At 38.2% G+C, this 24,278-nt stretch overlaps 1 protein-coding gene and 1 non-coding gene across 2 annotated transcripts; both read left to right on the top strand.

The window, feature by feature from the left end:
* The first annotated feature begins 2 nt into the window (after nt 1-2).
* On the top strand, nt 3-23,189 carry LOC125117044 (mitochondrial import inner membrane translocase subunit Tim23). The gene is made up of 7 exons (XM_047762748.1): nt 3-207; nt 2,449-2,507; nt 8,142-8,235; nt 8,435-8,519; nt 12,373-12,431; nt 14,171-14,281; nt 22,664-23,189. The coding sequence occupies exons 1-7, from the start codon at nt 102-104 to the stop codon at nt 22,777-22,779; spliced, it is 630 nt and encodes a 209-aa protein (XP_047618704.1). The 5' UTR covers nt 3-101; the 3' UTR covers nt 22,780-23,189.
* On the top strand, nt 11,420-11,622 carry LOC125117120 (small nucleolar RNA SNORA74). The gene has a single exon (XR_007132489.1). It is a non-coding gene; the product is annotated as a small nucleolar RNA SNORA74 (small nucleolar RNA).
* Nucleotides 23,190-24,278: the final 1,089 nt, after the last annotated feature.

Genomic DNA, 24,278 nt, shown 5'->3' on the forward strand with positions numbered 1-24,278 from the left:
TAACGCGGGTTTCACCCGCTGTTACAGAGGCGCAACGGCCGAGCGGACGATCCCGGCCTGAGGCAGCGGGGAGAAGCAGACCGGTAGTTTGCTGCAGTACCATGGAGGGCGGTGGAGGTAGCGGCAACAAAACCACAGGGGGATTGGCCGGCTTTTTCGGAGCCGGCGGAGCTGGCTACTCGCACGCGGATCTGGCGGGAGTCCCGCGTAAGTATCGGGCCTAGCTTACGAACATTTCTGACTGGTTCTTGCCACCACGCCAAACCTGCGGCGTGCCCTGTCCTTTTTTTTGCTAGCGGTCACAAGCTTCAGTAGCAATCGTGGGGTTGGTGTATCTCCGGGGCCGCTCTTTCGACATCGAACGAATTTTTGGAGCCGTAGATCTGGAGAAGGTTTCTGTGGTTGTCCTGGATCATGTCAACCAGGAGATGCTGCATGTTTTCTTCCTTTTATATTCAAGCTTCCTATCTTCTCTTTCCTCTCGCACATTCCTGTATATTGGGCCTTGTGCTTGGCTCTAGGTGAAAAAGAAAACCCCCCTCTGCAAGTAAATGCATTTCAAATGTCGAGTTCATAGATAACTTTTTAGCTCAAAGTCGCATATTCTAAAACCACAAAGTAGCCGTCAGGGCCACTCAATGCATACAGGGGAAAAAGAAACATGATTCGAGACAACTAGGGGAACACGGAAGAGAGCTGAATTTTAAAGGTAATTTATAGACAAGAAAGAAGCCAATATGAATTTTAGGAAAGGAAATACGTACAATCGAGGGTGCTGAAAGCACGAATGCCCTGCCTGTGCGCTCCTCAGTACAAAGAATATGTATTCCAGATCTTTGAAATTATCTAACTGGGTATTCAACTGGATGACTAGAACTTGGACCTAAAAACAGGAAGTTGGTGGAGGATAAGCGCTTTATAAAACTATTTTCTCTTTTGAGAATTTTTGTACTACTTTAGGTCTTTTATGCTCAGAAACCAAAAAAGCTTTTTTTTTTTTTTTTTTTTTAAACACGCTTAGAAGTTCCTAGTGTGACCTGTATCAAAACTGAATTTAGGGCGTAGTTTGTATATGATAACTTATAGAACAGAACTATAGGGAGTTTGTGTATAATAAGTCACAGGAGCTCCGCATTTGGAGCACAAAGGGCTCTGCTTTAATGTGAAAAACCATTGTTACATTAATTGAAATTTGAAGGTAAATTAAAAGATGGAGTCAATACCATTTATTGAGTACTGTAGATGGATTTTTTTGGGTGCAGGACTAAGACAGTTAAATTTAAAAAGATGATTGCTGTTTTTGTGGAACTTACATCCTATTGAAGTGAGCCAGGTAACAAAAATGTTTCAGTGACACACTTATCTCTAAGTGTCTGAAGCAATAAAGCAGGATCTTGAGATGGTAGGAGCTGGAAGCCTTTTAAGAACAGATCAGGGAAAGCAACTCAGGGGTGTTGGCTTTTGAGCTGTGACCTGAATACGGTACAAATGTGGGGAAGGGTAAGTGTTGAAGGAAACAAACCATTAAGCCATTGTGTCTACACAATGGTGTAGAAGGTGGTGTGGTAGAAGATAATGAGATTTAGAAGGGCAAGGAATGGCAGCCAATGTGCTGTTTATTAAGCCTTTTAAGGAGTCTAGTTAGGTAGGAGATGGTTAGGATGTGAACCTTAGTGCTTAGATCAGGATGGTAGCAATAAAGATGGTAAGGAACACAGTTCGGGATAGGTATTGTATATACAACTAATAAGACTTGCAGTCGATTCTGGATAATGAGTAGAGTCCTGGGTAATGGGTAGATTTGTGAACAATCAGCTGAGATGCAGGAGGATCCAAAGTTTAAATTTTAAATGTGAGAAAGTTGATTTTCCCTGATTTGTCTATCTTCAAAGTTAGTGGAATTCAAGTCTGGGCCTCTCAGAGGTCCCATTTTCTTTTGCCATGACCCCCATCCCTGTGGTAAAGACCTACGAATTCTGTATCCTGTAAATCAGTCCTGTCAGCAACTGTCAACACTAAGATCTGAAGGAACTGCCTTTAAATATTTATACAGAGCGTATGAGGCAAATGATGTTTTTCTTATGAAATTGGTTTCTTGTCAATCTTATTTTACACCCTGTATAGTTGTTGAACATTTTTGCAGTAAAGTAGAAAGAAATAGTTTTATAATTGACCTGGCCTTTGCTTCCCGATACTTTGATTATTTGATCCATGTTACTGCCAATATGAGAACCTGAGACACAAGTGCAAAATTAAGGGCCCCAAGAGAGGCAGCCCATAAACTACCAGACAGGGAGGATAAGACTAGAAAAGTGGGAGAAAAATTCACATTCATTGGACTTATAACTCAAAACTGCAAAACATGTGAATAATCGAGAGCAGAATTAACACTAAATGAAATAAATTTTAAAATTTTTATTGCCATGTAATGCTTTGTTTTCTCTCTAGTAACTGGTATGAATCCTCTGTCTCCTTATTTAAATGTGGATCCACGATATCTTGTGCAGGTAAGATTTAGACTAGTCCTTTTATGATTTTCCTAGATTGGTCCTTTAACTATGCATTTAAAAAAATAACCCCAAGTACTTAATGTTTACTTCTGTACTTGGTGCCTCTGGAGACACCAAGTCTCTGGTCTCCATTCACCTTTTTTTCGTTATAAACTCAGGAGATTTGGTTTGCCTCTCTTCCTGACACTACTTGATTAAAGGATTTGGGGGGTTTGTCTTTTTTTTCCATTTTTTAAAATTGTGATAAGATACACTAACAAAATTTGCCACCTTTAACTGTATGGTGGTATTTAATGAATTCCTAATAATGTACAACCATTATCACCTACCACCGCCATGCTTTTCATCTTATAAAACTGAAACGCTATACCTATTAAACAGTAATTCCTTTTTCCGTCCCCCCCACCTCCTGGCACCCACTCTTCTGCTTTCTGTGTCTGATATTTAAATACTCAATACCTCAAATACGAGGAATCATACAGTATTTATTTTTATGTGCCTAGTTTAGTTCACTCAGCATAATGTCCTCTGTATTGTATGTATCAGAATCTCCTTCCTTTTTAAGGCTGAATAGTATTCCATTGAATAATATTCCATTTTGCTTATCCATTTATCTGTCCATGGACACTTGGATTGCTTCCATGTTTTAACTACTGTGAATAGTGCTGTTATGAACACTGATGTACAAATATCTCTTTCAGACCCTTCTTTTAATTCTTTCTATTATATATCCAAAAGTGGAATTGCTGGATCATATGGTAATTGTATTTTTGATTTGCTGAGGAACTGCCATAGTATTGTTTTCTGCCAACAGCTGTACCATTTTACTTTCCCGCCAACAATGCACATGGGTTTTAGTTTCTCCCATTTGTTATTATCTGGGTTTTTAGATAATAGCTATTCTAATGGGTGTGAGGTGGTGACTTGTGGTTTTGATTTGCATTTCCCCAATGGTTATTGATGTTGAACATCTTTTCATGTGCTTATTGGCCATTTGTATAATCTTTGGAGAAGCGTCTATTCAAGTCCTTTGTCTGATTTTGAATCAGTTCATTTGATTTTTGTTGTTGAATTTTAGGAGTTCTCTATATATTTGAATTATTTATGCCTTATCAGATATGTGATTTGCAAGCATTTTCCCCCATTTTGTGGGTTGCCTTTTTACTGGGTTGATGTTCTTTTCCAGGGATAGAATCTGAGCAGCAGCTGCAGCCTACACCACAGCTGCTGCAGCTCCTTAAACCCACTGGGCCACATCAGGAATTCTTCTAAAGTATTTTTTTAATTTCCCTTGTGATTTCTTCCTTGATCCATTGATTGTTTAAGGAAGTGTTTTTAATTTCCAGGAATTTGTGAGTTTTTAAGTCTGTCTTCTGTTAAATCTATTGAGACTTAATTTGTGGCTTATACATATGGTCTGTCCCGGGAAATGTCTTATGTGCACTTAAACAGGCCATATTAAAAATGGGCAAAAGGAGTCTGCTTCTGGCTCAGCAGGTTTAGAATCCGACTAGTATTCATGAGGATGTGGGTTTGATCTGTGGGTAAAGGATGTGAATAGACAACTCTCCAAGAAGATGCACAGATGTCCAATAATCCATGAAAGATTTCAGTATCACAAATTAGAGAAATGCGCATCACAAAACCACAGTGAGATACGACTTCACACCTACTAGGAGAGCTATACTCAGAAACAGACATAACAAATGTTGGTGAGGATTTAGAGAAATTGGACCTACATCATACACTGCTGGTAGAATGTAAAATGATACAGCTGCTTTGGAAATAGTCTGACAGTTCCTCAAGATATTAAAAATATAGTTAGCATATGACCCGCTGTAATTCCATGCATAGATATATATCCAAGAAATTTGAAAACGTGTCCACACAACAAATTATACATGAATGCCCTCATCACCATTATTCATAATAGCCAAAAAGTAGACACAACTCATGTTCTTCATCGGATAAATAGAAAACATAATGTGACTTATCCATATACAATGAAATATTATTTAGCAATAAAAAAGAATGAAAAAATAATACATGGCCCAGCATGGGTGAACCTTGAAAACTTGCTGCGTGCAAAAAGCTAGTCATAAGAGACCACACATTGTGTATGAAATCTCCAGAATCATCAACTATAAAGAGACAAGTGGATTAGCCCAGGGTTGGGGATGAATGGGGAATGGCTGCTAATGAGTATGGGATTCTTCTGGGGGTAATGGAATGCTCTAAAATTGATTGTGGTCTTCGTTGTACAATTCTGAATATACTGAAAATCATTGACTTGTACACTTTAAATAGGTGAATTATAAATTATGTATTGGTAAGTCAGCTTTTGTTTTTTCAAAGAGTAATGGTTGGAACATTTTCTTTCAAAGTTTAATCACTAACATTAATCTGACAATTATTGCATTTCTTGTTCAAGCAGATATTTAAATAGAAACAAGGTAGCGATTAGGACCTTGCCAGTTTAAAACTTGGTTATTTTTGTAGAAAATTTGCAAAATGTTATCTAACACTATGTTCATTGATTGCTCAAAATTTCAAAACTAATCACTTGCTTAAATGTTGAATACAAATTTAAGGTTGTACTATAGCTCCATTTTAAAATATAGTAACTCGGAGTTTTCCTTGTGGCTCAGGGGTAATGAACCTGACTAGTATCCATGAGGACACAGGTTCAATCCGCAGCCTTGCTTAGTGGGTTAAGGATCCAGGGTTGCCATGAGCTGTGGTGTAAGTTGCAGATGTGGCTCGGATCCTGAGTTGCTGTGGCTGTAGCGTAAGCCAGCAGCTGCAGCCCTAATTCAACCCCTAGCCTGGGAACTTCCATATGCCACAGATGTGGCCCTTAAAGAATATATACATGTATATAATGTAAAATATATCAATATGTATATATGTTAACTTTGTGACCTGCATTGCCAGGTGGGACTTAATGAGTTTAGACATAAAAAAGAAAGTTTTATAATTTTAAAAATTGTAATTTCTTGCTTAATCACAAACACAGCAGCTACTTCCTCTTGAATGCTAAAGAGAATTCAGAGTTGAAAATTTTTCTTGGGCGTTTCTGTTGCTGCTCAGCAGGTTAAGGACCCAGTGTGGTCTCCGTGAGGTTGCAGGTTTGATCCCTGGCCTTACTCCATGGGTTAAGAATCTGGCATTGCTGCAGGGTGTGGTATAGTTTGCAAATGCTGCTCAGATCTGATGTGGCTGTGTTGTAGGCCTGCAGTTGCTGCTTTGATTTGACCCCTAGTTCTGGAACTTCTTCCATATGCCGCAGGTACAGCCATTAAAAAAAAAAAAGTTTTCTCTATCTCATTGTTAGGAGATATGTGTCATCTATTTTATTGCGAATAACTATAGGAAGCCTATATATACCTGAATAAAAAATGCATTTTGTGAACCATTTTTCCATACTTTTGAAGGATGGAGACATTTTAAATAGTACCTTTTTATACATCATGTAGTGATTTTTGGCAACAACTGCTATCTGAGGCATTGTTCGTGATTTCTCTTGCTGTTGTTTTTGTATTGCCACTACTTTTGCCTCCTCACTGAAACGTTTAAAATTATATGAAGTATGTAATCTTCCTCTTGTTAGCCTACATGAACACCTAGTATACAAAAAAAGAGAAGCTAAATATTTCCAACATCCATAGTGTCATCCAGTTAAAATATAAAAGCCTTCTGACTTTCCTTAGGTTCGATGATGCCCTTTCTTGGGTTCATTCCTTTTCTGTGTTAGCCAGCAGTGGTACTAATAGTATTTTACTGACACTAGTGTCCTACAGTGTCAGCAGAAAAAGATTAACATGAACTTTTCGATATATCTTCCCAACATGAATCGTATTGAGATACTTTGACATCAACTGTTAGGTGCTTATTTCTTGCATTTTTAAATTTGGCTTGTGGAATTTTTTTCTCTAACACTGTAGCTGTTAATAATAGTTTAAAGAAACCAGGATCCTTAATTCTGTGGGTTTCGTGTTTTTTGTTTTGTTTTTTTTTTCTCCTTTTTAGGGCCGCACGCTTGGCATATGGAAATTCCCAGGCTAAGGGTCAAATCAGACCTACAGCTGCCAGCCTATGCCACAGCCACAACAACACAGGATCTAAGCCATGTCTGCGACCTACACCACAGCTCATGGCAACACTGGATCCTCAACCCACTGAGTAAGGCCAGGGACCAAACCCACAACCTCATGCATACTAGTCGGATTCATTTCCACTGTGCCACAGTGGGAACTCTTATGAGTTATTTTCTATCCCACCCCCAAATTAATGCCATTTAGCCAGGGTCCCTTCTCAAATCTTTGTGAAGTTTTGTCGTAATGAAAGCATATTTTTATTGTTTAAAAAATGTTAAGCCCTAATAACAAGAAATCTGTCACTTTGTTTTCCAGTGATTGTGTGTGTGAATTGATGTACATTTGCTTTTACTATGGTTGATCCCCCCAGCTGAAGAATGAGTAGGTGATGACATACTCTCATGTAGACTAATTTGATCATGACCATCTTTTTTTTAATTGCCTATTTGTAATTAGTGATCCATTTCTGGATGGAAGGATAATTATTTACCACATCATATTAAATATAGCATTCCTAAAAACCTCAAACAAGAGGCACAATTTAAAACTAAGTCATTAATTGAAAAGTCAGGAGGCACCCCAAATTTACAAATCTATGTATAGTAAATATACTGTGACATGGGATTGATTCAGATTTTGCTTATTATTGCCCAAAAGGCCATTTCTTTGTGATTAGAATAGATGCCTATTAAGAATGCATTTACTGATGGTCAGTATTTACCAAAGAGATGTTTAATCGTTAGTGTTTTTTGCTAAGGGTGTGTGTTATCCTTCAGGGATTTATTTTAACCATTTTTGTATGGAAAGCTTGGCAAAAATTATTTGTTTTTCATGAAAGTGTATTATATTACAAAATCATTCCTATTGTGCTCTTCTCAACCTAGGATTTCTTTAGTGACCTTCAAGAGGTTCATATCAAATTTTGTGTATACATTTATTGGAAGGAGGGGCTAAACCTTTCTAAGACTATCAAAGGAATATATGCCCTCAAAACAGTTACGAATTATGAAGGAGGTGATTTTGCCCTTACAAAAGTGCTCCAAACTGTTGGGCTTTTGTAATTTCTGCCCATTTTTTAATGATCATTTGGTCTAATGTATAGTGAAATAGTGCATCATAAATAGGAGCTACAGATGAAAGTTATTTTCTCCTTCCAGAATGGTCCTCTGCATAGCTTTCAGTTTACCTTTCTCTAGGAAGGTCCTTCCTAAACTCTCTTGCACTGTTTCTTCAAATTTATCATTAAGGCAGATTACCTACAATCTTTCAAACTTACATTGAAGTGCAAAGTTCTGTATGAGAATCTCTCCTAAGAACTAATGAGCCATAAGTATATATGTTGTGTAATGTATTTAACTATGATTTACATGTTGCTTTGGTTGCAGAGTTTTTATTTTTGTTTGACTAAGTATAGTTGAGTTTTAGTTAATTTACGGTTTTATCTTCTATGAAAAACTGCTTTGAAAAAGTAAATGCTTTGCAAGTACTATGTCTTGAGGGGAGCTCAACTCAGTTTTCATTATTATCTCTTTAGGACACAGATGAGTTTATTTTGCCAACTGGAGCTAATAAAACCCGGGGCAGATTTGAACTGGCCTTCTTTACCATTGGAGGATGTTGTATGACAGGTTGGTATTTATATATGTTTAAGTGTCTTCAATCCAGATAATCAAAGGTGCCTAAAAAGGCAATTAGAATACTGGTTTCAGGATTTTTTTTTAAATTTTTTTTTACATTTTTCTTATTGTTAAATAAAAATGAAAAAAATTTAGTAGTTGTTCTTTAATATAAAGCTGACTATTTCTATGAATTGTTATGATTTGCCAGGGGCTGCATTTGGGGCTGTAAATGGCCTACGGCTAGGATTGAAGGAAACCCAGAACATGGCCTGGTCCAAACCAAGAAACGTACAGTAAGTCTCATGTAATCGTCTGATGTAGTGATGTTTAAATATTAATCTCTACTTTGTTGGTTTGATGAACACAACCTTGAGATTACAAATGTTTAGAGTATTGCTGTGTGTGTACATACTTTGTTGTTGTGTGTGTGTGTGTTTCTCTTATTCAGAATAAAAGGAATTTAGGAATCAGGTAACTGAGTCTAAGCTTTTAAAAGGAGTGATTTTTGGAGTTCCCATCCTGGCTCAGCCATAACAAACCCAGCTAGTATCCTTGAGGACGAGGGTTCAATCCCTGGCCTCACTCAGTGGGTTAAGGATCTGGCATTGCCACGAGCTGTGGTGTAGGTCACAGACACAGATCGGATCTGGCTGGTGTTTCTGTGGCTGTGGTGTAGGCCAGCAGCTATGGCTCTGATTTAACCCCTAGACTGGGAACTTCCATATGCAGTACATGAGGCCCTAAAAAAAACCAAAATATTTTTTAAAATTAAAGTGATTTTTGAGTCAGTGTCCCTCAGTCAGCTGTACTGCACCAGCCCAACTTCTCAGCAATATCTGTTCCATTTTGCTGGCCCGAATTACATGCTTTTCAAATTGTTGAATTATTAGTACATTATTTGGATTTTTCTGGGTTGTGCAAAACCATAAGCCATGGTAAGGGAAGAAATAAGTACATTAGAGTATTTGCTAAATCTGCTGTCATTTGACTGGAGCTTCTCATTGTCTTCACTTTCCATTTTTGAAATGCAAAGGTGCAGAAAATTTAAATGAATTTCCCAGAACTTAGAGGTAGTTCCAAAAGCAATAAAACAGTCTTCTCTTTAGAAATTGAACATTGCAGAGAAGAAAAATTTCAATTAAGAAGGTCAGAAGGTGTTTATAGTTACATATCTTCAGCCAGCTCAAGAAATAACTATAACTAATTCCTGTTGCTATCCCCTAAATAATGTGTTTTTAGTTTTGCATGTTTTTATACTTTATGAGAGGAATCACACAGTATGTGTTCTTATATTTAGGACACTTTAAACTTCATTTTACTTACATGTTGTTGCTTAGCCAGCAGATGGCAGCAGGTGCGCTAGAATTAGGCCTTGGGAAACCTAAAGGCCTCTGAGTTTTTCGTATTCCTGTGGCTGTGTGAATCATCACCCTTGCTTTACAAGCCCAGATCTTTGTTTTCATATTTATATTCTTTTTTTTTTTTTTGCTTTTTAGAGCCGCACTCACAGCATGTGGAGGTTCCCAGGCTGGTGTCCAATCGGAGCCACAGCTGCTGGCCTACACCAGAGTCAACAGCAACACCAGATCCAAGCCACATCTGTGACCTACACCACACTCACAGCAATGCCAGATCCTTGACCCACTGAGTGAGGCCAGGGATCGAACCCGCAACCTCATGGTTCCAAGTTGGATTCGTTTGCGCTGTGCCACGATGGGAACTCCTGTTCTTAATGTTTGCTTTTTTATTTATATTCTTAGTGTTTGTTCTTTAATCCCCCTTTTTTTGGTGTCATTTGAAAATATGCAAAAGTAGAATAGTATAGTGAACACCTCTGAACTATAACCCAGGCTCAACAACCATCAACCAGGATCAGTTGTGTCTTGTCTCCTTCCCTTCCATATTATTCTGAAACATATTCTGAGAGTCATATTATTAAATACCAGTTTGAAAGTGGAAAGTCTCTTAGAAAATATAACCTTTGTTTCTTAAAACCATCCTAGTTATTACTATTATTTTTTTTTGTCTTTTTGCCTTTTCTAGGGCCATTCCCGGGGCATATGGAGGTTCCCAGGCTAGGGGTCTAATCGGAGCTGTAACTGCCAGCCTACGCCAGAGCCACAGCAACTCAGGATGCGAGCCGTGTCTGCAACCTACACCACAGCTTATGGCAACGCCGGATCGTTAACCCACTGAGCAAGGGCAGGGACCGAACCCGCAACCTCATGGTTCCTAGTGGGATTCATTAACCACTGCACCACAACAGGAGCTCCTGGTTTGCATTTGGAAGTCATATTTTTAAAGTCTTTACCATTTTTAGTGTAATCTTTCAAATAAGGAGACAACATTCTAAAAAAAAGACAACAGGGTTTTGGGCCAGACCGATCTATATAGTTTCAAAACTTAGTTTCATTACTTACTGCTTTGGGATCTTAGGTAAGTTTTTCTGCTTTTTGCCTTTAAGAGTTATTGAGAGATGACTAAAATGGGGAGTAGGTAAGGGCCCAGTGAATGGAAGTATGTTCAGCCCAATCACATTCCAAAGAATTCTGCCAATTTGCAATGCCACCAGGAATAGAATATTGAAAATGAATAGTTTTAAAGCTTGCTGCAAATGAAAGAACAGTGAGCTGAACTTAGTGTATTAGTTAATATATAACAATTAGATTAATTAATATGTAACATATTTATAATCATTACATCTTTTTTTTGCTTTTTAGGGCTACACCCTCGGCATATGGAGGTTCTCAAGATATGGGTCTAATCAGAGCTATAGCTGCCAGCCAACGCCAGATCCGAGCTGCATCTGTGACCTACACCCCAGCTCATGGCAATGCCAGAACCTTAACCCACTGAGCAAGGCCAAGGATCGAACCTGCAACCTCATGGTTCCTAGTCAGATTCATTTCCACTACACCATGACAGAAATTCCTAATCATTACATCTTTTAAAAAATGATTGTTTAGAAGTAAGACCAATTTTTGTTACTATTGAGCATTAATTTAAATGAGGGCTTTAATTAAACTTAAATGAGTTATTTTGCTGTCTGCTATTATAATTCTATAATTTCCAGCAGTAGTCAGCTATCAGGGCAGAACCATTCCTATGATAGTTTTACACTGTGGGAGAGAAATGTTCTGTCTTCTTTCTCCAATTACCTGTGTCACTTGTCTGTTATTGTAGTTGTGTAATTTCCAGCAGTAGTCAGCTGTCAGGACAGAACCATTCCTATGACGGTGTTACACTGCTGGGAGAGGAATGTTCTGTCTTCTTCCTCCAGTTACCTGTATCACTGTTCTGGTGATGTCTGGCACTGGTGAGGGCAGAGCTATGCTTCCCTGAGAGTGTGCTAAGCATTCAATTTGGCTGCTTAGTTCTAGTCTGGGAGCAGACAGAGTGAGTGTACTCTCTTCACTCATTCTAGTTAAATGGCTCTCTCCTCCTCCTTGAGTATTTGTCTTTTATTTTATTTTATAGTCTATAATATTCCACACTTTGATTCTACTTAGTATTCTAAGTATTTGCTCCTCCCAAGAAACTTAATTGTAAGCTAGTTTGTCTAATGTCCTTGAAAAAAAAAAAAAAGTTTCTGTAAACTAAAATATATTCCAGGCTGTCATTCATATCTTTTGTATATATAAGACTTAGAATTTTCTTTGCTTGTTGACCAAAAATATTGGAGTTTATAATCTAACCTTCATTTATATTTATATAAAGTAGAAGCTATCCTTACTGAATTCTAAGGAGGTGCTAAGTTTTAAAATTAAGAAAACTTTGAGTATTGCAGGGGAGTTCCCTTCGTGGCTCAGCAGTTAATGAACCCGACTAGGATCCATGAGGATCTGGGTTCGAACCCGGGCCTTGCTCAGCAGATTAAGTATCCAGCGTGGCCTTGAGCTGTGGTGTAGGTTGCAGATGTGCGGATCCTGCATTGCTGTGGCTGTGGCATAGGCCAACACCTGTAGCTCCAATTTGAACCATGCCTGGGAACTTCCACATACCTTGGGTACAGCCCTAGAAAGCAGAAAAAAGAAAAGAAAACTGAGTATCGCATTTATACATTTTAAGTTGCTATAATTATGGCTTTTCTAATACTAGAGAGATAATGATTCTAAATACAGATTGTTTCTTTTTCTGCCCTGGTAGGATTTTGAATATGGTGACTAGACAAGGGGCACTTTGGGCTAATACTCTAGGTTCTCTGGGTAAGTAGATATTTTACTTGATTATAAATCATTAATGCAAAGAAAATACATGTATCATGAACAGTTTGATCAACCAAAATTCTGGTCATGGGTTGTTAAAAATTAGGTTTAAATCAACACTGTAGGGTGAATGGGTATTACTGCTTAGGAAAATACGCATAAACTCTATATAACAAAATAATCCTGGATGCCAGTGCCTTTGAGAATTCCATTTCTGATGCTTTAACACCACATACTCTTCTATCCAAGCAAAACACCAAATAAAATCATGATTTAACTAAATGAAATGCAGATAATTTAGGTCTGAGGCCAGTGTTTTGTGTGTTAGGAAGAGTTCAAGGTCCTGTGGTAAGATAAGATAGATTAATCCATCCTCTTGATATGTTTTCCTAATAGCCCATTCATCATTCTTTTTACCTAATTAGATTTCCCAGACTTAATTGCCAGAGTGGCAATTAGGGCCTTTGTAGATATCAAAAACATTTGCAGTTCTAAGCAAGGGATAATTTAGTAGGACTTAGGACCAAAAGCTTTTGTACTACATTGTTTATAATGACTGACTCTTGATTACTCATGACTTATAAAAAGCCTACTTATGTCACTTATGCCATAATCCAAAGTTTTCTTTATCCGAAAGTCTGAAAATCTTTTAAGTGTGGCAGATTAGGTAAGGGGAGATGTGAGCATCTCTTTAAAAAGGTAGGAAAAGCCTCTGTGCAAACTAAGGTCCTAGCCTTGTCATGGGCTTTGGAAGCAATAAGTTTTCATAACTACAAAATAGGATCCACGTTTGGGATTCTAGTAAATGGCTGCTTCCATATCCCATGCCCATAGTGCACCCTCATCGCACACAGTAACACTCCTTTGTACCTGTGTGATTTGTTTATGTATCTGGCAGAATTAGTCATCATGGGCTGCCCAGGACTTTCTCAGTTTTACCACTTCAAGTCCCTGTTCCAGAAAACCCTCAATTCTGGGCAGACTGGGATGTTTCCCTTGTTCTGTGACTAATCAGTGTTCTGCTCTAGTTTCAATTAAATAAGTTGAAGTGGGAAGAAGAGCCTTTATAGAAGTATTAAAAACACCACAACAGAGGAGTTGTAAGGCTGGGTTTGGTGTAATTTGAGAAAGGGTAAGGAAAGGGTTAATGCATTCATGGCTGGTAGGAATCTTTACAGGTGTAGGAGAATAGTGGTTTGGGAAGAGCTTGTTAAATCTAAATAGTACTAGTGTTAGGGTTTTTACATGCGCAATAATCACATCTCACTTTTCTTGAAGTTATGTTTTTCTTACAATAGAAATGCATGTGCTTTGGATTTGTTTCTAAATCCAAAGTGTCATGAATAAAGTGGAAGTGAAAATTAAAGACATTTTCCCTGGGACTCCCCAGAGGTACTTTCCATAAATCACTAATATAAGTTTCTTCTAAATCTTTCCACTTCTTTTGCATATCCAGAATCTAAATACACATACCTGCCTTTCATACTAGTGAATAGAGCTCTTCTTGTTTTTGGTCTTGTGAGTATATACCATTCCCAATGCGGAATTTCTCTTTCTGGATCAGTCCCTTCTTGAAGGTCACCTTATTTGTTGCTACGTTTTTGTTATTACAGTGTCACAGTGATCAGAGTTTATCTATCTTATAGAGTGGTATTCATACAAACATTTATCTAAATATAATTGCCACACTGACTTTCAGTTCACTTTTTAATTACTGATCAGTTCCATTTCCCTTGTAGCTTTGCTCTATAGTGCATTTGGTGTCATCATTGAGAAAACAAGAGGTGCAGAAGATGACCTTAACACAGTAGCAGCTGGAACCATGACAGGCATGTTATATAAATGTACAGGTAGGTACTATTGAATGGTGGGGCTGTCTTTTAAGAAAGTTGAAGTATGCTTTTTATCCAGTTTTAAAAGAAAAATTTTTTTTTCCTCTTTTGTAGGGCCACACCCGAGGCATATGGAAGTTCCCAGGCTTGGGGTTGAATTGGAGCTGTAGCTGTGGGCCTACACCACAGCCACAGCAACGCTGGATCCTCAACCCACTGTGCAAGTCCAGGGATCAAACCCTAGTTGGATTCGTTAATCACTGAGCCTCAACAGGAACTCCTAAAAGGAAATTTTATCCTTTTTTAAATAGTATAGTGTATAGTGTTCTTTGACATCTTATGGTTTGAAGTTTTGTTTTTTTGCTTTTTAATTTTTTGTGAAATACAAGTAATGTTAAGTATATTTACATTGTTGTACAACTAATCTCCAGCATCTTTATCTTGCAAAACTGAAACTCTGAACCCATTAAACAACAAATCTGCATTTCCCCCTTCTGTAGTCCCTGGCAACCACCATTCAGCTTTCTGTCTCTGAATTTTAACTACTTTAGGTATCTCATGTAAGTGGAATCATGTCATATATTTTTTTTTTTTTGTGACTGGCTTATTTCATTTAGCATATTGCCCTCAAGGTTTATCCATGTTGTAGATTGTGTCAGAATTTCTTTCCTTTTTAAGACTGAAAAATACCCCATTGTACGTATCACATTTTGTTTATCCATTCATCTGTCATTGGACACTTGGGTTGTTTCCACCTCTAGCTACTATGCATAATGCCATTATGAACGTCGGCAGTCTAAATACTGTTTAATTTTGAAGAAAAAAAATCAAAACCCTAAGAGTTGAATCAGAATTACCTGGGTGAAGATCAAATATCAAATTCTTCTGTAAGATGGAAAAGAAATTAACATTCATTGAGGTATGATTATAGTCTCAGCAGTAGGTACTTAATATAACTTGTTTCATTTAAAGCTATGATCAGCATCACACCCCATATTTATAGATGAGCACAGTATTAAAATGATGTTTTTCAAAAAGTTATACAACTAGTGACAGTCCTAAATTTTTCATATTTCTCTTCTAAATTGCCTATCCTATATGTGTTCTATACTCGAGCTTCTGAAAAGTAATTCTATTTCTTCAATTGCTTTAATATACTTTAGACATTTGATTGAGTAATTTTGTTGTTATATAATTCCTCTATCACACATATCAGGTAATATTTCTTCTTGCGTAGAAATAAGAGAGAAGTCTCAACAGGATTATAAAATCCAAAATTTCCTGATATGTCTGAGAATAAGAGGCTTTTTTTATACTGAAAGTGAATCACATTTGGAATTTTATCCCTAGGAGTTCACAATGTTTTTTGCAACATGTGTGTATATTTATACACATAACAGAGCTCCTGGTTAGATAAGAGAGTAAATACCTTTTATATCCATGAAAATGTTACTTTAGCATAGAAAAGCTTTAGGGTCAGACAAAGGCATTTAAAATCTTAGGTTGGCACCGCAAGAGTAGCACTCAGCCAGCAAGAGTTTAGTTGGCCCAAACTTTATTACGGGCCAAATAAAGATTTTTAAAACAGATTTCACACAAAAACTTGAAATCTCAGCTTCTTTTGAAGAAATGGAAGATAACTAAGCTCACATTATGCATGGTGGCAAATGGCTGGAGCTGAGTCAGGGTTGCTGCTGCCCCAGTGGATGGGTACTGACACTCCAGCTCAGTCCCCATCAATCCTTGTTTTCTTACTCAAGGTAAGCCATTACGCACTTCCTGTGTTAAGGGCAGCCCTAACACAAGAACATACTGAATTATCTAAGACATATTACGCATAGTTTTATGAATACTTTGGTGTTATCAAAAGAAATGGGAACCTAGTTTTCTGTGTCAAGGTCTTCTTGTTGGAATAATATTTTTAACACAGCCTGGGACCCCACCCCCAGCATAAATTATGGAAGAGAAGGCTTTGGACTCAGAAAAGAGAAAGCAAATAAAATACCTATTAATTCTATATCAGGTAATGAGTGATTTCAGTTTCCTTTGCAATTGTGTAACAAAGAAGAGGCAAATAATCTGGTGACCCAGAATTCCAACATTGGTTCCTCGTTCCTGGCTGACCAGTTTCACTCAGCTCATCAGAATCACTCTAACACAGGCATCAGTGTCTTTTCTTGACTTGTGGTTTAGGCTCTACTTAAGACAGAGCACAGAATTATGAACTTTGTATGGCAGGAGTATACATATAAAACCTCAAGTTGATTCAAGGATTTGGAAAAGAATTTAGGCACTCTTAGTTTAGAGTCAGCATAAGCCATTTAAGGAAGGAAGTTAACATTTAGGGAATGGTTAATTCTTGCTGACCTAAAATTTTTCCAATCTCCAATGAACTCTTCTAAAATAAGAATTTTTGGGGGGGAGTTCCCGTTGTGGCTCAGTGGTTAACGAATCCGACTAGGAACCATGAGATTGCGGGTTTAATCCCTGGCCTTGCTCAGTGGGTTAAGGATCTGGCATTGCCGTGAGCTGTGGTGTAGGTCACAGATGTGGCTCACATCCCTCATTGCTGTGGCTCTGGCGTAGGCTGGCAGCTACAGCTCCGATTGGACCCCTAGCCTGGGAACCTCCATATGCTGCGGGTGCAGCCCTAGAAAAGACAAAAAAGAAGAGTTTTCTTAATTCTTATTAAAGCGAGGAGTTTAGAATGAAAGCAGTATGACTCAGTTTAGGTTTGGGAGGTACTCTTGTAGAAAGAAAAACTAAGAGGAGAAATACATGAGAAGGTGGCTAATTGTCAGACCAAAAAGAGGATAATGGAGTAATTCTAATCATATGGTTTTAGTTCAGACTTAAAGCTTTATTTAATGAACAATGTAAATATTTTTCAGAAGGTATAAAATGTCACAGGTTTCCTGTGTCCTGTGAAAATCTAATGACCAGTATTCTACCAGAATAAAAACAGCTGTAGTTTTGCTCTCATTCATACATATGTTTAGCAATATTGAAGAGGCCTGATCACTTATCTTCAGGAAATAAGGCCTCAGAAACCAAAAGGCCCCTTTCCCCCTGCACAAAATTCCTAACCTGTTAATCCTGTGCCTTCCATAAGAAAGTCACCTTATAAAAACAAACTAAATAAAAGTAAGAAGATAAACAAATCCAGTTCTTCAAATCAAGCAGTTATCATCTAGCTTATTGTTAAAAGGTAGTACTTATTAATGAATACTGGCCTTCAAAATTAAATTTCATATGCTACAAACAGCCTCCTGATGACTTCTTGATTTCTGTTACTAGTATCAACATTCTTCCAAAGAGCTAACTGACATTTGGACAAATCACTAAAACTAACACCCCAGTAAAAAATGGTGTAAGGATATGACAAAGCCCTTCAGGAAGAAATAGAAGTGAATGCTAAACAATAGATGTTGATTATCAGCAACCAGGAAAAAGCAAAATGAAACATTTAAGATAATTTTTTCCCATCATCTGGTTTTTAAAAAGTGATGGAAGGTGACACTTATTTTTGGCAAAGGTAAGCAATTTTACTTTGAAGAGCAATTTGGCATTAGTTGTTAATATTTTAAATATGTAAATCCTTGCTTAAGTCATCTAATTTTCAGCAGTTTATCCTACAGCTCACTAAGGCATACATGCAAAACTGTACCAAGGTGTTTAAGACACCCTTCCAGGAGAAGGTGATATTTGAACAAAGATGGAAAGATGAGGGAGGGACATGTGAGGTGGATGTCTTGAGGGAGGATTTAGGTAAGTAGAAACAAGAACAAAGGCCCTGAAATGGGAGTTAAAAGGTAACGGGAAAGTATTAGAATCTGGAGTCATGAAAGTGGTAAGGGACCAAATCATATAGATGATATAGCTTCATTGGCCACTGTGAAGATTGGGCTTACTTGGACTTTGATTAATTCTTACTAAGAGTTGCCACTCTAGCATAAGGATCCAGCATCTCTGGTGGCTCAGGCTACCACACCTGCTATGGTGAGGGTTCAATCCCTGGGCCAGGAACTTCTGCATGCCCTGGGTGCAGCATTTTTTTTCTTTCCTTTTTTTTTTTTTAATCTAAGGACTGTAGTGTTTCCACTTACTTTCTAAGCCTTAAATTGTTTGTTGTAACTTCCAAAGAGTTAAACTTTCACCCTTCTGAATACAAAGTTTATACCAGGAGATGTCTCAAGTCAAGGGTTCCAAATCCTCTAAAATTTTGATACGGTTCTCAAAGGAGTCTAGGACACTCCTTACCACCTGCAGATAAACAGTCACCATAAGACTAGTCCTAAAAGGACAAAGTAGTGTGGTGTCAAAAACAACTGAGATATTTTTAGTGAGTTTGGTCTTGCAGAGAAGCAGTGGGGTTGCAAAGGGCTGGATGGGCAGTGGTGAGGGAAACCCAGGAGAGCTAGCTTGGCTACTGTGCTATTCAGAGTCACACATACTGTTGCCACTCTATTACAGAGCTAAGAAGGAAAAAACAAGTGGGAAGCATGCTTCTAGTGACCTAATCACCTTTGATGTCTACTTTCCTCTCACCATCCCCATTTTATGGTTGTAATACTCCCACCCAGAAGCCTTTGATGATGACACGCTGCCTTTTAAATCAAAATTCAAACTTCTCACTGTAGTCCTCCATGTTCTAATCGTAACCCATCTTTCCAGTCTTTTCTTCCACATGTGTCATTTGACCAAACAGATCAAGTTGAAATCCAGTCCATCCTTAAGGCCTAACTCAGCTGTTAGTACCCTTTTCAAGAAACTCCTTTATCCTGGAAGCAATTTGGTATGTGGAAAAAACAATGGGCTTTGGAGTCAATACTGGGTTTAATTAGCAGTAGATCCCTAAATAGATGTGTAAACAGGAGAGTAGCTTGTCTGAATTTCAGGTTCTTTGTCTATAAAGCAAGTGTGACTATTCCCTTCATAGATTTGTAAATGAGATAACCTATGTAAGCTTTCTGCTATAAGCACATTTTGTAAAATTCTTAAGGCCTGACACATTTTTCCTAGTAGGAAATTAAGTCACTATTTAGGATTGCAACATCAAGAAATAACAAGAGAATTATGTTATTTAGAAACATGCCAGTACAAAGCAAAGTGGTTGCTTTTGGGGCCTGGAATTAGCATGAGGATGATGAGTACAACAGACTGTTGTGTATCACTAAAGCCTTTGAGTGCTATCTTTTAAAATTATGTTTATGGACTACTTTGATAAAAATTAAAGTGGGCAAAGATGTATGAACATAATAAAAGTTAGGCATTAGATTGGGAGGGGAGAAGGGAATTATTATTTAATGGGTTAACGAAAAAAATTAATAGTGCAGAAATTTCTTGAATGGAATTTGTAGCCATCTCAGTGTGTAGGTAAGGTTGTTCCTCTAAAGCAATGGGCAGATGCCTCTCTGTCCACTGTCTGTGGACCAAGAATGTTTTAGATTTTTAAATAGTTAACATCTATTAAATGGTTATATAAGTACCTACATAGCTTTTGCACCTTCAAAGCCTAAAATATTACTTTCTGGCCATTTCAGAAGAAATGTACTGATGCCTGTTCTCAAGTAATTGTCAGTTTAGTGTGTTAGCACCCCCACTAACCAGTTCTATAACCTGCAAACAAGGCCCTTGAATATTGTGGGCCTCGTTTTCCTGTTTAGAAGAGGTGATATTTGCTCTTTCTGGAAGAATTGAGTAAGAATCCAAAAGACGGTAGAGAAGACTGTGATACACAAGTCTCATGTTTGTTTTGCTTTATAAAGTTTAACCATTGGCCTTATTTGGGTACTCTTGTGTTCAGAGTAAGTATATTTGTTAATTAACTTCCTGTACTTAGTTGGTCAAAAGTTGTTTTATTACAGAAGGCCTGAAGCCAAGGCCCTCAAACTTTCAACACATCAGCTAGTTGGAAAACCCTGAAAATAATGAAAAGAATTAAAACTAAAACCAAATAAAAGGCTAACCTTAAGTCATGATTACTGTGCTTATTAGAAAATCAAACACTGCATATGTTTGGTGTCTTCTTACTGGAAACAACTTTTTTCTAGCCTTCAAAGAAGTAACTTAATTGATCTGAACTGAGTTTGTTTTATTTTGGTCAGAAAGTAGAAAGCTTTCTAGGAGATACATATGCCAGTGATGTCCTAAAGATCTTACTTAAATCCTTATAGCTCCCAATTTCATTGCTACCTCTAGTGCCTATGCCCAGGGAGGTTTTTTACTTGCTAGATGGGAAGTAATGTGAAAATCCTTCTGAAAGAGCAAAGTAGGAACATGTTCTTGGGACAGTCAAAGCAAAGGGCCAACGAAAGGAACAATTTGCAGCTAATTCCAAACCAGTGGGCAGAATTCAGAGTCCTGTGGATCTGTAATCAACTAAAGGTCCAGGGGAGTTAGTCTCAAGTTGAATGTTTGGTCTTAGGAAACAGTGTCTGCAAAATTATTTTGCTTTCAATTACCTGCCCTCTGTCATTTTTCTAACTAGTAGCAGTGAGGTCACTTTTGCTTTTTGTGTTGATTTCACACTGGAAAATGTTATTTATTTTTGTAACCTGCTTAAAGAAACCTCCTTAACACTCAGGGTGTATGTCTGGGCCATGGTGATGCTGTTGAGGATACCTTAGTTAGCATTTACTCTTCTGGGCTTCATGTTTTTCCATTTTTAGGAATTTGGTCTAATTATAGTTCACTTTCAGCCCCTACAACTTTTTAGTGACTTACTATTCAAAGAAACAAGGTAGATCTTTATTAAGCCAAGCAGATTTTTTTTTTGTCTTTTTGTCTTTTTGCCATTTCTTGGGCCACTCCCGTGGCATATGGAGGTTCCCAGGCTAGGGGTCTAATCGGAGCTGTAGCCACCGGCCTACGCCAGAGCCACAGCAACGTGAGATCCGAGCCGTGTCTGTGACCTACACCACAGCTCATGGCAACGCCGGATCGTTAACCCACTGAGCAAGGGCAGGGACCGAACCCGCAACCTCATGGTTCCTAGTCGGATTCTTTAACCACTGTGCTACGACAGGAACTCCAAGCAGATTGTTTTAAGTTAGCAGGTTGAGTATGCATTACTTTTATAATTTTTCAACCACAATGAGTACAGCTGCAAATTCAACTCTCATACCTAGTCCTAAATGTGGCAAGATATAAAGAGATGATGTGGACTTCAAGGACATATCACCCATTTACTCTGATTAATTTTATGTTTCTGATCCCCCTCCTACATATTTGACAGCTATTTATAGATGATTCCTGCAGTTTCTGTTTGGGTCTGTTTAAGAGAGATAACTAGAGCACTTCATAGTGGAAGCCTAAGCAGGTCAGCTATCTTAAGTCTTCAGGCTAGAGAGCCTAAGGGAGTAGTCCTTTAATCTATCTTCTGAAGCCATCTGGCAGGACATTCATTGCTGACATGGCTGGTCTGAAGTGTTCAAATTGCAGTGTCACTGAATTTCACAGAATTTACTGGTTCTTAGCTAAAGGGCCTCTAATAAGGTATAAACACTGGAACTTTGCCTTCTGAATACATGACCTGGAACAAACATTCCCTAGGTATGATATAGGCTGCCTCAAATCTGTGATCCCTCCTTTGGTGAAACTTTAAGAGAATTTCAAGTACTTCTTAAAAGCTACTTTGGGTACCTCCAATTCCTCTTATTAGACTAAAGGGACTCTTTTTTAACTAATTGAAACATTTTTGTTTCTGCATTTTAAATGAAATATTTATTGCTAATCTTTTTCCACATGAATTATTTCTTTGATATACAAAAATAGTTCAGTCTAATGCTTGAATGTTTTTCAACTAGTATGGTGATGCTGAGGCCTCATTGCTCATTAGTTGATTGTCTGACATTATCAGTGTAGGAGTAGGGGATGGATGACTTAGTGCTTCATCAGCACCTAACTCAACTTGTTTATAGCCATTTTATTACCACTTTGTCTTGAATCTTCAAAGTTAATATTTAGAAGACCTGTGCAGAGTCCAAAGGCTATTAATGCTGTTTCCAAAGAGGGTGTCACCATGTTTACATTACAGCCTTAAATCAATTATGAGTGCCAGCTATGACTAACAGGCTATGACTAGTAGGAAACTATTGATCTGCTTAGCAGGGATTATTGACCTGATTGGGACTTCAATAATAAGTGTAAGATCTTGTCCAAGTGTTCTAGGATCAGATCAGATTAAGAAAAACCAAGAAATTATGCTGATAATTGGTACAAATTATGAAATTAAAGGTAGGGGGGAAGGTTGTAAATGTGAAAATAAATTTTATTCTCTTTGGGCTAGAATCTTTATGAACATGAACGGTACGTCTCAGTTTTATGATAGTTTTATTTAACCCTTTAATGCTAGTACAGTATGCAATACAAGGCTTATTTTATTGTTTTCTTTTCCAGGTGGTCTTCGAGGGGTAGCACGAGGTGGTCTAGCAGGACTAACACTTACGAGCCTCTATGCACTATATAATAATTGGGAGCACATGAAAGGCTCCTTACTGCAACAGTCACTCTGAAGATTCTGCTAGTTTATGAATGGAGGACACTTTAGTAGTCATCCAGACCAATTTATAAATCAGTCTGGAGTCATTCACTCTTCTGTCTACAATTAGTTTGAGAAATTGGAGACTCCAATTTGCTGGGATGAAGATCATGGATAGCTGACCAGGATTGGCACTCCTTCCAGCCATGAATGAGTTGAAGCCAAAACCCTCTGGCAGCTGAGTAATGTGGTTCTCTTCTCCTTTGAAGAAGATCTTGTACCTCTTTTCTCTCCTACTCCTTGGAAAACCACTTACTCCCAGAATTCAGGTCATCTTGTTGTCAATACTGTATCACCACATGTATTCATTTAATGATCCAAGACTGTAATACTGCCCTGTATTCCCAATAAAGGGTGAAAATAGAACCAAAGTCCTAACTCCAACACAGCATTTAAAACTATCTTTGCGTCTCCATTTAAAACTTTCTAGTTAAAGTTGCTCTTGGCATTTGTTTCTGCTCCACTAGGCTAAAACACATGAAAATCTCTGTTGAAATGAAGGGCTACTAACATCATTAGCATCTAGGTTAAAATTCTTCAATAGAGTTGACACTAAACCACCTCGGATTGGAGTTCCCGTTGTGGCGCAGTGGTTAACGAATCCGACTAGGAACCATGAGGTTGTGGGTTCGATCCCTGGCCTTGCTCAATGGGTTAAGGATCTGGTGTTGCCGTGAGCTGTGGTGTAGGTTGCAGACTCGGCTCGGATCCCGCGTTGCTGTGGCTCTGGTGTAGACCAGTGGCTACGGCTCCAGTTGGACCCCTAGCATGGGAATCTCCATATGCCGTGGAAGTGGCCCTAGAAAAAGGCACAAAGACAAAAAAAAAAAAACAAGATATTTTGGATTAACCATTATATCATTAGTGTACTGTGCTAGAACAGTCTGTCCAACAGTCATGATTAATTCTATATGCATTAACTCATCACTGGGGGTAATTAGAAAAAGAAATAATGGGACAAGAGCTGTTCTTAAGGCTTGGGAAAGCTAAAGAAAGGACAAGTTACTTAATTCCTGAGTTTGTTTTCTCATCTGTGAATGTAATCAGCAAGACTGCACTGCAGATTACACACATAATTACTAGACAACTGGTGGCTCTTGTGATTAGAAAAGTACAGTAGGGCCTTTTTTGATGCATCTAGTAAGAATTTGGCAGAAAAGCACTGAACCTTAGCTGAAGTCTTCTAGTTTAAAAATAAAGGAAAAGAAGCAGTTAATATATTTTACCTGTGACAGAGCAGATTAAAAAGTAAAAGCCGGGGGTTCCCGTCATGGCACAGTGGTTAACAAATCCGACTAGGAACCATGAGGTTGCAGGTTCAGTCCCTGCCCTTGCTCAGTGGGTTAATGATCCGGCGTTGCCGTGAGCTGTGGTGTAGGTTGCAGACGCGGCTCGGATCCCGCGTTGCTCTGGCTCTGGCGTAGGCCGGTGGCTACAGCTCCGATTGGACCCCTAGCCTGGGAACCTCCATAT

Source organism: Phacochoerus africanus, chromosome 15, assembly GCF_016906955.1.
Source record: "Phacochoerus africanus isolate WHEZ1 chromosome 15, ROS_Pafr_v1, whole genome shotgun sequence".
Taxonomy (NCBI): domain Eukaryota; kingdom Metazoa; phylum Chordata; class Mammalia; order Artiodactyla; family Suidae; genus Phacochoerus; species Phacochoerus africanus.